The 15,457-nt window shown below is 31.6% G+C and overlaps 1 protein-coding gene across 1 annotated transcript; it reads left to right on the top strand.

The window, feature by feature from the left end:
* Positions 1-484: 484 nt before the first annotated feature.
* On the top strand, positions 485-5,619 carry LOTGIDRAFT_143815 (hypothetical protein; the record flags this gene model as incomplete). The annotated part of the gene is made up of 4 exons (XM_009054429.1): positions 485-589; positions 863-1,000; positions 1,548-1,625; positions 5,506-5,619. 4 exons carry the CDS (start codon positions 485-487, stop codon positions 5,617-5,619), a joined length of 435 nt encoding a protein of 144 aa, XP_009052677.1.
* Between the last annotated feature and the right edge of the window lie 9,838 nt (positions 5,620-15,457).

Raw genomic sequence — 15,457 nt, 5'->3', positions numbered from 1 at the left:
GGCATTAGATATTAAGATTTTATTCTCTGTATTTTAAATTGATATATCTATAACATTACCCTATTGACTTTCTGTTAAATATACAACATATAATTGATGCTATATGAAAACACAGAAAAATTCAGCAGTTTTTCAATTTGATAAAAATGCAGATCTGAATATTTGGTTTCATATTTTGTCTGCAAGTAATTAACCTGATCATCAAGGCAAGGTGAATCACCTGCTGACAAAACAAAACAGATTGGATGTTTCAATATAACTTTATATCAACTGCTAAATATATTTATAAAACCTTCATTTTTAACAAATATCAATCAAACAGATTTAAAAATGAAGGATTTCTAGAAAACCAGAAAGTTTTTGCTGATATGTTTTTTTAAGAATTTATATTCATTGTTTGTGTTTTGATTGAAGTCTGATGTTTTTCAAGATGTTGCTATTTTTAATAAATTTGAATATTTTTGTAGCTTTATCGACGGGAACAATGAAGTTATTAGAAGAATATAAAGATTCGAATCCTAATTTTACTATCAGACGTCATCACGAACAACAGAGAGAGGAGGTTGATCACCTTGACCAACTTAGACAGGTAGGATAGTTGTTTCCCTTTTCACTAGGATTCACAGAAGTTATTTGAAGAAAAATTATCTTCCCTACTTTTCTCTTCTTATTAATACGGTAGTTATTTGTTAACAAAAAACGTAATAAAAGTTTAGTCTAATTTTGATAAGACTGCTATTTAAAGTTAGTAAATGTTTTACCAACCAGACTGTAGCTGACAAGAAAGTGATTGAAGATAAACTAAAGTCTAAAAGAGTCTGTAGTTGAAAACCATTATATTCCTATCTTTTGTTATTTTCAGACAATAGAGTCAAGGTTAAAGGTCACGTTACCTGACAACCTACCAGACGCTTTACGAGATGGCGTTGTTTTATGTCATTTAGCCAATCAGATTCGACCACGATCTGTAGCTAGTATCCATGTTCCCTCACCAGCAGTGGTAAGTTATATTGTTGTATACGTTCTGTGAACAATTCTAAATAATACAAGAATAACCTTTCAATATAGAAATAGTATTAAACCTGGCTGTGAGTGGGAACCCAAATATGTATTATGCTTCAAAACTCACAGTTCCTTGCAGCCACTTAAGCAAGTTTTCGAGCAAAATCTCATACCTAGGTTAGAGATTCGGACAATCTTAGATATTTCGGCCACCTTCGGACGTAAACCTGACTCCACCACTGATTAAATCTACATGAGAAAGAGAAAGTTTAATTTGTACTTTTATGAAATCTTATTTTCAAGTATAAACTAATTTGATATTGTTATTTAGAGGCAAGATAGTCCCATGTATTTAACTTTACTCAGTAGACTCGTGTATAATCCTTTACTTCTGTTCAATTTTATTTCTTTTAATGTAAGATATCAATGATATTAGGGATATGTTCAAATTGACAGGTATCCAAGCGCAACAGCAATATTTTGAAGACTTCTAAATCAAACTTATTGATAGTGTGAAATAACTTGACAACCATTTTATATTTCAGCCCAAATTAACAATGGCCAAATGTCGACGGAATGTAGAGAATTTTCTGGAAGCGTGTCGTAAGATTGGAGTTCGGCAGGTCAGTGTGATATTTTAATTATTTTATATTTCTCTGTTTCATTTCAGAGTTTTTTGAAGATTTTTATGTCTAATAAAGGAGACGTTGTAGAGTATATGTTAATTTTCTGTACTTTTCTTTCCAAATAATAATCTTTAATGAAAATGTTCTGATGTTTTTAGTGGGACATGTATTTCTTTGTTTGACTGTAAATTATTATATTTCAATCTTGTTTCACTTTGTTACTTTTGTTTTTGTGTCAACTATCATGTTTTTGTGTCAACTATCAGGCTTTTGTGTACTATATTTAATTTTTGTTTGTTTCCTTTTGTTTAACTGTGAACTAACATTCCTCACTTAGTTTATTTTTGTGTTATATTTGATATTTTCCAAGATAATTCTGTTTGATTGCTGATTATTTTGTTTCGTTCATATTATATACCTTTCTCTTTATGTATTTAAAATGTAAGGATAGAACTTAATGAATGAACAAATATAATCATATCAGCATATTTTTTGGCTAAGATAGATACATGCATTAGGTGACAAATCTATTGATTGATACTCAGTTTCTTGAACTTAAAACAAAGGGCTTGCTATCAGATACAAATCAAAATATTTCAATACATCTTTATTAATGTTTATTACTCTCATTCTTATATGATTGTATTTATTATAAAACAAAGGCGTAAAGTTTACCACTTTATATAAAAGTTTAGAATCTTAATGTTACTTTGTGATATTTATTTCTAGCCTTTAGTCATCAAGGATGCACAGTTTATTAAATAGTTAAAACTGATACGGCTATTACTGGAATTATGAAATAACTCATACTTTTAACTCAATAATTAGTAATAATCCATCAATGCTAGTTTAAAAAAAAGTTTTGTTGCTCTAAATAATATTTTTTTTTATCGAATTTCTCATATTTCAGAATTGTTTTGTGAAATTTTGCATCCTTGAAAATGTTGAATGTTGCTTGTTTTAATTTTCAGTGAGTTTGTTGCACAGTTTTAGTGAGACCAGGTTTTCTGTTTGGTTCTTTTCATATTAATCTCATTTATGCTGTTCCAACTTTATTTCAATTTAAAAATTTACCAATATTGTGAAATATTTCAAAAGTTAAGACAAGATTAAATAATTTCAAAAATTTTAAAAGAGTTTCTGATAAAAAATAGCATTGTATTTGAATGTTTAGGCAATTTGTCTTGCATCTATCTTCATTTTTGACTTTTAATATAAAACATTTGAGTAAATCAAGACATCCAATATCAATTGTTACCAGTGTAATTTAACAAATCATGTATTGGTTACATACCTCCAGTTATTATTACTTCAAAATTAACTTCCATCAAAAACAGAATAAACAGAATTACATCAAAATCATTGGCAATTAATTCAATAAGAAATTATTTTTCTTCATTTTTACTCTTGATTTTACCATACTTTGGACGTGATGTTGATTAATGGAATTGTCTTGCTTGTATAGAGTTTTATTTCTTTAAGACAGATCTCAAACTTAAAGGCAAGTTGTCTAAGCATTAAGAATTAAACGAGAACTAATCGTGCATATTTTATGCCTCGTTTCAGGAAGATCTGTGTGCATGTGATGACATCATAGAGTTTGTTCGTGCTGGTCGTCTAACTAGAACTGTGCAACAATTAACTCGCTATCCTAGACTTACTAATCTAGACTACTTAGTCACTTATTTCTGTTTACTAGTCTTTATTTCTACTTTAACCGTTATTCTCTTGTTCGTTAATGTGTCTTAAATATTATACCTGCTGTTTCTATGGAATTAAACATTGGACGTGAAGGAAAGGTCAAATAAAAAGAACCAAATCAAATACCTCAACAGATCCTAAAAAATTTCATTTCTTAATGGAAAGAATCGTCCAATACCTCAGACCTCAGACAACAGGATCTTAGAGAACATCAGTTGTTATTCTTGTAAGATATGGTTACCTTCATCTTCAATATCAAAAGGTTTGGTTACTGGCCAGTAGGAGGACAGGATCTTCGTGAACAAAACTTTAATGTCAAGAGTTTCTGCCCAGTTGGTAAATAAAATATGTTAAAACCTAGCTTTGGATCGTTAAGAACCCTGGTAAAATCATTGTCAAGAAGTTTTGCTATGGACCAGCTGGTAGATAGGATCCATGTGAATCTGAGTTGTTATCCTTATAAACAATACCAAAAGATTTGCCAAGTTGAGGATCAGCTGGTAGACACGATCCTTGAGAAATTAAGTTGTTATCCTTGTAATAGTTAGCTGTTTATTTATAATGAATAAAAGTCAACTGCTATTTCGTGATGTTTGTGTTATTATTTCGTGATGTTTGTGTTATTATTTCGTGATGTTTGTGTTATTATTTTGTGATGTTTGTGTTATTATTTCGTGATGTTTGTGTTATTATTTCGTGATGTTTGTGTTATTATTTCGTGATGTTTGTGTTATTATTTCGTGATGTTTGTGTTATTATTTCGTGATGTATGTGTTATTATTTCGTGATGTTTGTGTTATTATTTCGTGATGTTTGTGAAATTATTTCTAAGATTATTTGCTCAATTGGCTATTGTAAAATCAAAAGATGTTTCAATTTAGAACTGTGAAATTAGTCGAGATTGTTTTTTTCTTAGTTTTTTTTTTTTTTGTTAATATTTTGTTCCCATTGTGTTAATTTGTTAAAAAAGTCTTTCAACAACCTGTATATTTTGTATAACAATGTATAACAATGTATAACAATGTATATTTTCTATTTGTATAAGTGTATTATGTAGTATGTTGAAATTGGTGTATGTTAGCCTTAATTACTATTGCTGAATGTTTGTTTCTAATTGGCTGCCTAGAATCAATTTGATCAGTATTGATACAGCCCTCCAGTCTCATATGGCTTTGATTGTTATTTAAAAAGAGATTTCTTAGGAGACTTTTCTTTCGGTCATATGAAATTATGAACTTCTGGCTGAAGGACAGGGCTCCGTTTAAAAAAAAACTTCCAACCAATTCTCAATGTAAAATTTCACACATATGATAAAATTTTAAAAGTTTTATTGTGAAACAGTGTCCAGAACTGCACAGAATATTGTATTTATTAGCTTGTATGGCCCATAATAAAAGCAATAAGCAAGCTCTTTCTGGAATAGCTAAGCTTAAGGTGCAAATAAACAAGGCTCCAGTACAGTGTCTGGTGTAGGATTGTTGATACAGTAGAAAATAGACAGAAGTGAAGGATGTCCTCATTAGGTCTAGATCATTCACTATTTTACTACTGTATCAATAAGACTCCATTGTACACTGCACCAGCATCAGTATCTCTACTCTTTACACCTTGTCTCTGTTTCTAGTAACAGTCAGTCTAGACTGTATCTGTAAAATCAGATATAACACATTGCCTTGTTATAAGTATTATATTGTATAATATTGTTATTAGTTTGTATTCTAGTTATATAAACTATATTGTATATTTTTCTGTTTATATTAAACTTTGTAATCTTTACCATATATTTCTGATCTCGAACTCACTAAACTCAAAATAATTTTTTATCTGGGGTTCAGAAGTCAAACCTATTGAGTGTAACATTGTTTGTACTGACTGAACTGTGAAAATAGATGTATTTAATATGTAAGCTTGAGTCTAAATCCAAAACCAAAATCCATATTGAATTTGAGCTTCAATTTTTTTTAAATTTGTTAAGAATTCTCTCCCTTTAAATGCTTGGACTTGTCAATACTAATATATATCTTTATGCTTCAAGAAACTGATAGACTTGCACAGTCTTCTACGTCATTAGACTAACATAATAGTCCAACTTTTATTCAATCATTTTTAATTCCCAAGTCTTTGAGTAACAATATTGAATCCATTTTGATTTGAAATTATTTTCTGTTTATTTCAGGACCAGATTTGTTCTGTTCACGATATTCTAGAAGAGAAGAGTGTGATAAGAGTGGCCATAACTGCTGGTGCTTTAGTTACCATAGGAACCAACCCCAAACAATCTATGGTATGACATCTACAAGAACTGCTAGGGGGCGTTGCCTGTCTCGTTATTTTATTCGTTCTTTTATTGACAGCATCCGAGCAACTCGGTTTGCCTATTTATCCATATTTGGATTAAAAACTTTTAGCTGGGAATCAAGATGAGGCTATATCTAGATCAACCAATCAGAAGGAACAATGTGGTTTATTCAACCAATGAAATTAAAGGATATAATTTAAATTCAGACCACATCCATTGTATGGATAAACTTATGGTTAGTTCAGTTAAGGTTTCGGGTACAGTCTATCTTGATTCCTAATTCCCCAGTGGAAATTGCCAATCAAAAACTACACATTTTTTTATAATTTTTATTGATTACGCTGTGTTTTGTATGTTCTTTGCTTAAAGCATTACCCCATTTTTGTTATGACAATACACCGATAGAGAGGCAGGTCTTTCAATAATTTTTTCTATTTTTTCACAATTTGGGGCATTTCTGTATTCTGATTGGTTTGAGCCAATCAAGCTTGTAGTTACAGGTAGTGATATTTAGTTAGTACTTAAATAAAAACAAGAAAGAATTAACCAGTAAAATGTTGTAATTAAATACATTTGGAGATTCACTAGAGTTTCCAGGATTAATAATTTTAACCCAACGGAAAAAAGGGTATGGTTAAACATCAAACATCTAACTTAGTACCCATAATTAGTTAACTTGTGGAGACTCTTTTGGTCCAACTTATGATATTTCACTTGGTATCTATTAAAGCATTGCAGTACCCCATCAGGTCTTTCATTCAAATTAAAAGAACTCCCGAAGCTGAAGTAGATGATCCATTCTAAAAAGTAAGAGGTCTGATTGGTTTATTCAGCAGTGATTATATGAAAATTATTGTTGTTAAGGATTTTTTAACAACACATTTATCCTGGACTTGACTGATTAAGTAAAAAAAAAAGCAGAACAAACTTAAAAACCTTACGTAGTGTTTTTAAATATTTTTGACATTTAAAAATTAATGGCTGGATATGTTCAGTTAAAACTTTCAGATACGTTAAAGGGCAAATTTCTGTAGATTTTAGTTTTCACAAATTTGAGCACAAAATTTTTGCCCATTTAAGTAGTGATTGCATGAAAATTCACCAATCAGAGTACTTAGCATTCAATTATTAGGGTAAAACTAACGACGTTTGACCACTACCAGAAGTCGTAAGCTTGTGAATTTATCATGATTCCCTCTCTCACTCTCCTCTTGCCATTCTCATCTTTCTTGACGTGCAATATACCATGTTTATTTCTCGTCTTTTTGTTTGTTTTCTACTCAGCTCATTCTCTTTGTTAAATAAATACCAATTTGATACAGATCTTTTTTTGGGATTGAATCAGGAAAATTCGATACTAAATCTAGATCATTAATTTTCAGAATTTTTGAAACTTGAAAACTTTACAGAAATAAGAATAAATGTATAATTTGAAATATTCCTGCTTATTTTATTAATCAATTTTTTTTGGTTAGTAAGGAACTAGTAAAATTAGCAGAATTAGATTTGTATTTTGTTAATTAATGTTAAAATACAAATCATAGAATTCTTGATTTAAAAAGCCCAAAAATTTAGAAAGCTGGAGATATTTTCTGTCTCAATCTTATAATTGATCAATATTTGTCCAATGAATATTAATTTATTAATTTAGAAAAATGTTTTTATTTCGTTTTTTATTTTAGTGTGATTTATGTTTCTCTAGCTTGGCCGAAAAATGACAAATATTTTGTATGTTTAGTCCAGTTTATTCTACTATATCTAATATATTAAGGCAACTTGAAATTTGACTCCCTAGCAGTTTATTCTGTGGTTATTTTGAATCATCTGATGCCCCAGTTGGAATCGTAATCTTAAAAATGATTATTAAGTTACGAGGGGCATCGAAAATTTTCAAAATTTAAAATTGTTCCATAATTTGTAATTATTATGATGGTGTGTTTTCATATATAGCAATTGAAGGGAAGGGTTGTCCATCAAAAATTTTAAATTTTTTCATGCAATGATTTCAAATTCTTAACAAGTTATACAGATAATCAAGCCAGAATTATTTTAAATATTTTTTTTAAAAGATGTATTTGAGTTAAATTGTGTAAAAAAAAATTGGGAAAATTTGAATTAAATTGATCCTGTAAATAATAAGAATTAAAACCCCAAGTACTAACAATCCGAATCTCAAAATAAAATCCAGAAATCTAAACCACATATTGGCTAAACATTAGTAGCAGCTAATGAACTATGAGGAAGTATTGAGTTTTTGACCTATCAGGTTTTATATGGAAACACATCATTATACATGTATACCAGTGTAAAATATCATACCATATTTGGAATATTTAAATTAGATGTTAAGTAGGTTAATATATTCGTGTTTTGAAGTGAAGCAATATTGTCGGTAGTTTTAGATTAACAAATCATTTAATTTATTATAATAAACATATATCACATTAAAATATAACTTTATCATCACAGTGTATATCATGGACATTATTTACAAACACTGCTATTCTCAGTTTTTATAGTCATTTTCTATATAACTCACTTCAGACTTGTTGTAATGGATATTATTCAAAAAACACTGTTATTCTCAGTTTCTATTGTAATTTTCTGTATAACTCACTTCAGACTTGTTGTAATGGATATTATTCAAAAAACACTGTTATTCTCAGTTTCTATAGTAATTTTCTGTATAACTCACTTCAGACTTGTTGTAATGGATATTATTCAAAAAACACTGTTATTCTCAGTTTTTATAGTAATTTTCTATATAACTCACTTCAGACTTGTTGTAATGGATATTATTCAAAAAACACTGTTATTCTCAGTTTTTAAAGTAATTTTCTGTATAACTCATTTCAGACATTTTGTAATGGATATTATTTAAAAATATTGTGATTTCCACTGTATCATAATGTTCAGTATAAGGATATCACTATTTATCACCTGACTTTGGTTCTATTCTGTCAATGATCTAAAGTAATGCTATTTTCAATTGATTAATTTAATTTTCTGTAAAAGCTATTCATACATTTTATATCAATTCAAAGTTTTTTGTTTTCTAAAAATCATGAACATTTTTCAAAGAAATTGTTATCACTATTATTCTATTTTCTGTAGGAGCTTATCATTGACTATCAAAATACTCTCAATATTTTGCTTTTGATGCATAAAATGACCACACATATACTTAGGGCTTATGTATTAACTATTATTATATTATGCTGCCAAATTAAATAGCATTTATAGGTAATGAATATTTGAGCTTTTGTATTGGTTTAATTATTGTATGCTTCTATTACATGCAATCAAAGTTAATGAATATTAGAACTTGATAAATCATTGGAAAAGGCAAGTTATGGCTTCACCTAAATGATAATTAACAACATTCTTTGAATCAATCCAAGATTGAATTAATACGCAATAAAAGACAATAGATATTTGACCAAGATCATTGAATGAAATTGTATGTGATTTTATTTTTAAGGTTATCTGGAGTTGTGTTATATGTCATATAAAGTTATCAAGTTTATAAATACATTATCACATCATAACATTTATTACACTAGTCCTGCCTTACTCTAGCTCAAATCATATTCAAGGCCATTGTCTGTTATGAAATATATCCTTGCCATTCTTAGCACCATTTACACGTACCTTTTTAGCTCAAATTTCTTGAATATTTATACATCATTTAGGACCAGATTCCACTCATTATCACCTGTATTTCATTCAAAATAACAGATGCTTTGCTTCAACTCCAAAAATATCACTAGTGTAAAGACAATATAGATTTGTAATAAATTCTTAAAGAAAAAGGAAGGAGTTAGTGAATAGATATTTAAAATTCAATTATAAAACTGCCTTGTGGGCTTGAGTTTTTATAGCTTAGTAGTCCCATAGTCTAATATTGAACATGGCTGCCACATTATATCGTCAGTTTTTATAACTAAAAACTTATAAGTTTTTGTAAGAAATATTTGTACATTGATTGTAGTATATTGTAAATAGAATTGTAATTATAAACTATTGTCTAATCATAGGGCGCTATTCTCCAAAACTTAACTGAAGATGATTTTAGTATCCCAGTCATCTGATTGGTCAAACACTCAAATCGATTTAAAATAAAGTTTTATTATCCAATCAGAGTACTGTATTTACTAAAATCTGGATTTTATCTTGGATAAGTTTTGGAGAATAAGGCCCTAGCTATTTATTCAATTTTATCACAGAAATGTTCCACACAACATGTTCTTTTTTACTATTCATAGTAATATTAGGTAATGTCCAAGATATGAGATAAATCTATTGATTTAATTTGATAGCTAAAGTCTAGAGATTTACTTCTCTTTATTTGATGCAGATATGTACAATATTTTGGTACATTTATACATTGTTTAGTATATTAAAGATTTAACTGTTGGATTGAAATATCATTGTCATTAGATCTGTCCCGGATAGCTATTTCATTAAACTTTTAAATACAATACAACTTTTATCCTTGCCATATCTGTATCAAAATTACTAGAAAAGAAAGCCCACAAATCAATTTAACCATCAAATTAAGCAATACTAGAATAGTAAAAGTAATATGTTGTGTAGTGAAATTTCGGTGATATTTTTATTGATTCATATCCATGTTTTTTTTATTTTAAACCAAAAACAAACATTGTCTTCGCCTGTGTTATCGCCTGTTTTGTACATAAAGATTTGTGCTGTGATTTTAGCATGGACCTTATGCACCCTGTTTTCATAGAAAACACATGACCAAGTTTTTACGCCATCTGCATAATAAGAATTTGACCTCATACTGTCACCCTATAGTTGTTGTTACAAAACGGGACGGAAACCATTGATTTTGTCTGGACTCTAGTTCACTATCTTATTTATGTCATCTGTGGTGAGAACTCGTATATTGGCTTGTTCTCGCTGATTTCACCAATTGCCGTTATTATAATACATTTTACTGAATTAGATTCGTACAGCGGTTTTTGGCAGATAACTCGAAAACGTCGTGTAAGTCAAGCTGTTTGTGTCGATTGACCAATATCATAATTCCCCTAGTCCATTTGCTTTGAGTATCAATACGTACCTCCCTGTTTGAAAATTCAATATCTTGTCATTTTTTGGTGCTGTTTTAAGAAATATGTAAATATTATTTGAATATCAGTAATTATTTATTCTTGATTTATTGAAGTGTTTTTGCATGGCAACAATATCACTTTATACATAGAATAATAAAAAAATAAACAAAGCTTCAAATTGATATTTTTATTCTGTGTAGTGGTTTGAGGTGAGTATTCTCTTATAAATATATATCTTTGATATATCTCACATATATTCTTTTATAGGACTAATTGTCGATTTGTGTTATTAACAAGCAAATTGCTTTTTGGAATCAGGCAAATTACGACCTAGCCTCAGATAGCTGTTATATACAAATACATTTCTAAGTTTTAACTCTTTCAGTTGTTCAGAACAAGAATAATGTTGGTGGACGAATTGACATCTTATTATAATATAATTTTTTATGTACAATACTCTATCCTATACAGCCTCGTGGCCAGGTATGAATTGGTGCTGGGCTCAGATTTTGAGGTACATAAGACGTATCTAAATCTATATATCTTTTTGATTTTTTGATTCTATACAAAGACCCTGTTAATACATCAATCTCTGTTGAACTGGAGAAGGTTTTGCTGGAGCTTAATTCTCACTTACCGGGGCCAGCCCCCACGGACCCCACCCTACGGGGCTAATCCTATATTGAATAATTAAGAAGAATATAGACTGATGCGATGGTCAACTCGGCCGTAATGAAAATAGTCCTTTGTGAACTGAACACAGATCAAATATCAATTATATAAATCACTCTTGGTTTTGAGAGCAGGATTCTAAATCTCGGATCTGTTAACTACAATTTGGTCAGTTCGCTTTTATTGATCTAGTGGACAAATTAAACGGAATGTAGTGGCTTTTCTCGCTCTTAATGGCCTTTCAGTGTCCATTTCATACTCTAGGGAGTTCATTATCTTTTCATACAGCACGTACATAACTTGTGGGACTCGCTCTACCCATTACAACATCTCTCTCTCTAACTATTTCTATCACACTGTTCTATCATCTATTAATTTAACATGACGTCCATACCTCGAGAATATCTGGTGACCGTTGACCATAATCCAAGTAAAGTCCCTGATGAAGACTGTTTCAATAGAAATTATAATCCCACACAAAGTCCCTGAAGTACGGAATAGTTTCAATGGAGATTATAAGGCATGAATGTGCCGAGGTTAAGATATGAGTGAATATTACTAAGTAATATTATAATGGAAATTCATTATCAATTCCTAGGTTCAGTTCCCTTTCATAATGAAGGTAGCAAGTATTAGAAGTTAGCTACAACAGAATGTTCAAGATCCTTGGAGCCCGTTCGACGTCAGTTGGTGGCCTTGGAACAAGATGTAGGCCAATTTCAAGATGGCGGTGGATGTCAGTTAGGTCTACGAAGTAATAGACGTTATTAATCCTTTCAAAAACTGCTTGGCCTCTGCTTCATTCGAGAAGAAGTCACATAAACAGTGGCGGAGAGGGGGGGGGGGCAAAATATCTGAGCCTGCCCGAATTTCTAACCTAGATTTTGCCCGAAAAACTTGCTTTCTGGGCTGCGAGGGGGGGCGGCTGTCCCCACCCCCACAACCTTGGCTCCGACACTGCTCATAGACACTTACCCTCTGCATCTACAGGCTTTATCAGATGATGTGATGGCTAGTTCATTAGAACCATAGAACAGGTCAGAGATAAATTAACATTTTTTTGTAGAAATCGGCGCAGGCGTCATGTTCCTTTAGCAACGGTGGTATATCAAAGATGTGGATGACATCGTACAGTAGCTAAGAAACATTCGCGAGCCTAATGGTGGTCTTACTGAGGAAAACTTTCAGTCAAAACCACTTCAAGTTTATTATTTTGACTAATGAAGGTGTCGGAAATGGTTGACTTCTTCAATTAGTTTCTTAATTTTCAGCCAATCACACTGGCTTATTAAGTACCAAAAGTGATTGGAGAGAAATTGGTCGTCTGCAACCTGGTTATCGATTTGGCGGGAAACTTCTAACTAATGAACCTTTGATTACAGAAACTTTTCAGATGTTGATCCCCAGACGTCGTGAGATTCTTCAAAACTTTGAACAATGATTTAAATTGAGTTTACGTCCTTCTGTTCTGCACGTGATTCAGAGAATGGAGATAGGTAACACCAATTAGTGTGCACCTTGGGAGAAACCACCTATAATTATATCACCTTCAGATGACTACATGATACCAGAATACGTCGCTTTAAGGTGAGCAACCACAACTCGGATCTATCCATTAACCGCCATTTTTATTCCGGTATTTAATTCAGCACAATTATCCAGCTTTCTTCAGCATTCCTTTAGAACTCGTCCGTCTGGATGATCTGATCTATGCGTTATTGTGTTAGAAGTTCTATAAAATTAGCCGAGATTCCGGTGTTCTTTGATTAAGCCGCCATAAATTACCATTGAGTTATAATTACCTCCGTAAACAGACCACCTCGTTAATTAGGACAGGAAATACAGACTGCTTTCTTTCTATAAATCAACTTGATTCACACTAGCTCTTTGGCTTTTCTATGGGGGTGGGTGCAAGAATAATACTAGTCCGACTTTGCCCATCGCCGTAGGGATGGGCATGGCATTGGAGTATATCGAGAAAATGGTTATATTATTCCGTAATGGGGAAAGCTGATATTATGTGAGCCAATACAAACAAAGTGCATGTTGTTGGTAAGCTACTCGCCACTCTAGCCTACTAATTACGGTACTAATTTATTCTTAGGGAGGAACATAGTACAGATCCATTTCATTTGAAAATAACATCTTGGGTAAAATAAATAAATAAAAACATAGGAAATCTGGAAAATATCTACTAGGTCTATCGTTTACCATATTCGGCTGTAACTCTACACAATTTCGTAAAGCTGTAGATTTAGAGCTGAAGTGGATTTTTACGCTACCTGTGAGTTAGTCCGAAACATCCGCCTCTATTCCAGCCTCTGATGGATATTTTGACAGTTGTCAGGGTCAGAAGAAAAAGACTCTGTTAAATGGGGATTTTCCACACCTCCAAAGATACGTTTTTCTGAAACATAATATTGAATTATCTTTAATATGATTGTAAATTAGTGTTGGGCATCACCGTAATTTTCGTTTCGATAGTATCAGCTTTGAACTTTTGGCTGCGCACGCATTTTTAAATGGCCGATTCCAGATCAGTTTCGTCATAAATAACTTTGAAGGAACCGGAGACATGACATAAATGGTGTAGGGAGAAATGGTGGTATGCCTGAACTACAAAAATATTCATATTTCCAAATATATCTGGATTTTGCTGATCCAAGGTTTCTAAATAGGTTTAAAACCCCTGCACCTGCGGAATGTTCCCATTTAATAGGGCCTAGATTTTTTTCTCTCTACACCAGCTGACATCTGTCGAAATAGCTATCAGAGGCTGGAATAGAGAGAGATGTTTCGGTCTACACAGTGAGTCAGTGACGTTTTACAGCTACCAATCCCTATACCGATTTTAATTCTGAGGTCGGAGGCGATCATAAAGTTTAAAATTTATATACTTTCGTGATAGAAAGTAATTCCACCAATAATGTTAGTAAATTTTATTTTATGGATCAGACAATAAAATAGGTAACTTTCACTCCCCATTCATTTTCATCTCCTGCCGGGAAATTCAATTCCCGCCATTTCAAGCGTGATGTCTGCTCGTTAATCTTCAAGGTCACAGTAGGCTGATGAAGGTCACGGAGTATAAATTCAATTAAAAGAGAGAAAATGAATGTTGACGTTTGGTTTATAGAATAATGGCTCGTGAGATGAATCTATCAGAAGTAAAAGTTTACGTCACTGTGTTTTATCTTCTCTCTCGATGTTAACGACCGAGTCGATCTTTCAGTACTTGATCACAGATATTCACTTTCGGACATATTTCTTTATTATGGACATTGTCCCTGGTGTTTTCGGCAGGTGTATTACGGACATAAATTATAAAATATTACATAGATGTAGGCTTGGGCTAAAAGGTTACCCTTTTCAACAATTTTGGGATATTTTTCAGAATTTGATAGATATCAGTCATTGTTTTTCTGTCGTTTTGTTTTCTAATTTTAAGGACTTTTAAAAAGTCATGGTTTTGCATATTCTGTACTGTTTAAATAGTATATAGTTTCTTGTGACTTCTTTGGGTAGGCCTAGATGATCAACCTTCTGTCTAACTCTAATAACATAGCATCAAAATTATTGTAAACATAACTTTAACCCTGTGTCAGCGCCTTATATTGAATCCCCTTAATCTCTAGAGGTTAAGCCTGCATGCCTGTGCCTGTGCTTTCGTAACATTATTTAACCGCAATTTTACAACCTTAAATTCCTACTCTTTAATCCCAATCCTTGATATTCATTGCTTTATTCTTAGAGGCTTGATATTGTCAAGATGCATAGTAGTGTGTCCTTAGTGACAATCGTCTGCTGATATTCCAGATGTCTGTGACCACAGAAACTTTCATTGTTCTACCATTACAGTCACCGGTCTGATGCTACTTTGCCATCACGCTTTATGGTTCCGTGTTCGGTCTCAAAAGGTAATTTGGTGTAAAGCCTGATTCAAATCGAGACATTTTGAAATTTAAATTGGGGACCTTTCGACCTTCAAATTCGACCTTATAATTCCGGTAATTTGAATTTTCACACATTTCATTCAAAGGTTAGCCACAAAACATCCCAATCTGTTGAAACAGAGTATG

This window comes from Lottia gigantea (genome assembly GCF_000327385.1).
Source record: "Lottia gigantea unplaced genomic scaffold LOTGIsca_217, whole genome shotgun sequence".
Taxonomy (NCBI): domain Eukaryota; kingdom Metazoa; phylum Mollusca; class Gastropoda; family Lottiidae; genus Lottia; species Lottia gigantea.
The sequence above is the reverse complement of the archived record's forward strand: the minus strand, read 5'-3'. Positions and strand labels throughout refer to the sequence as shown.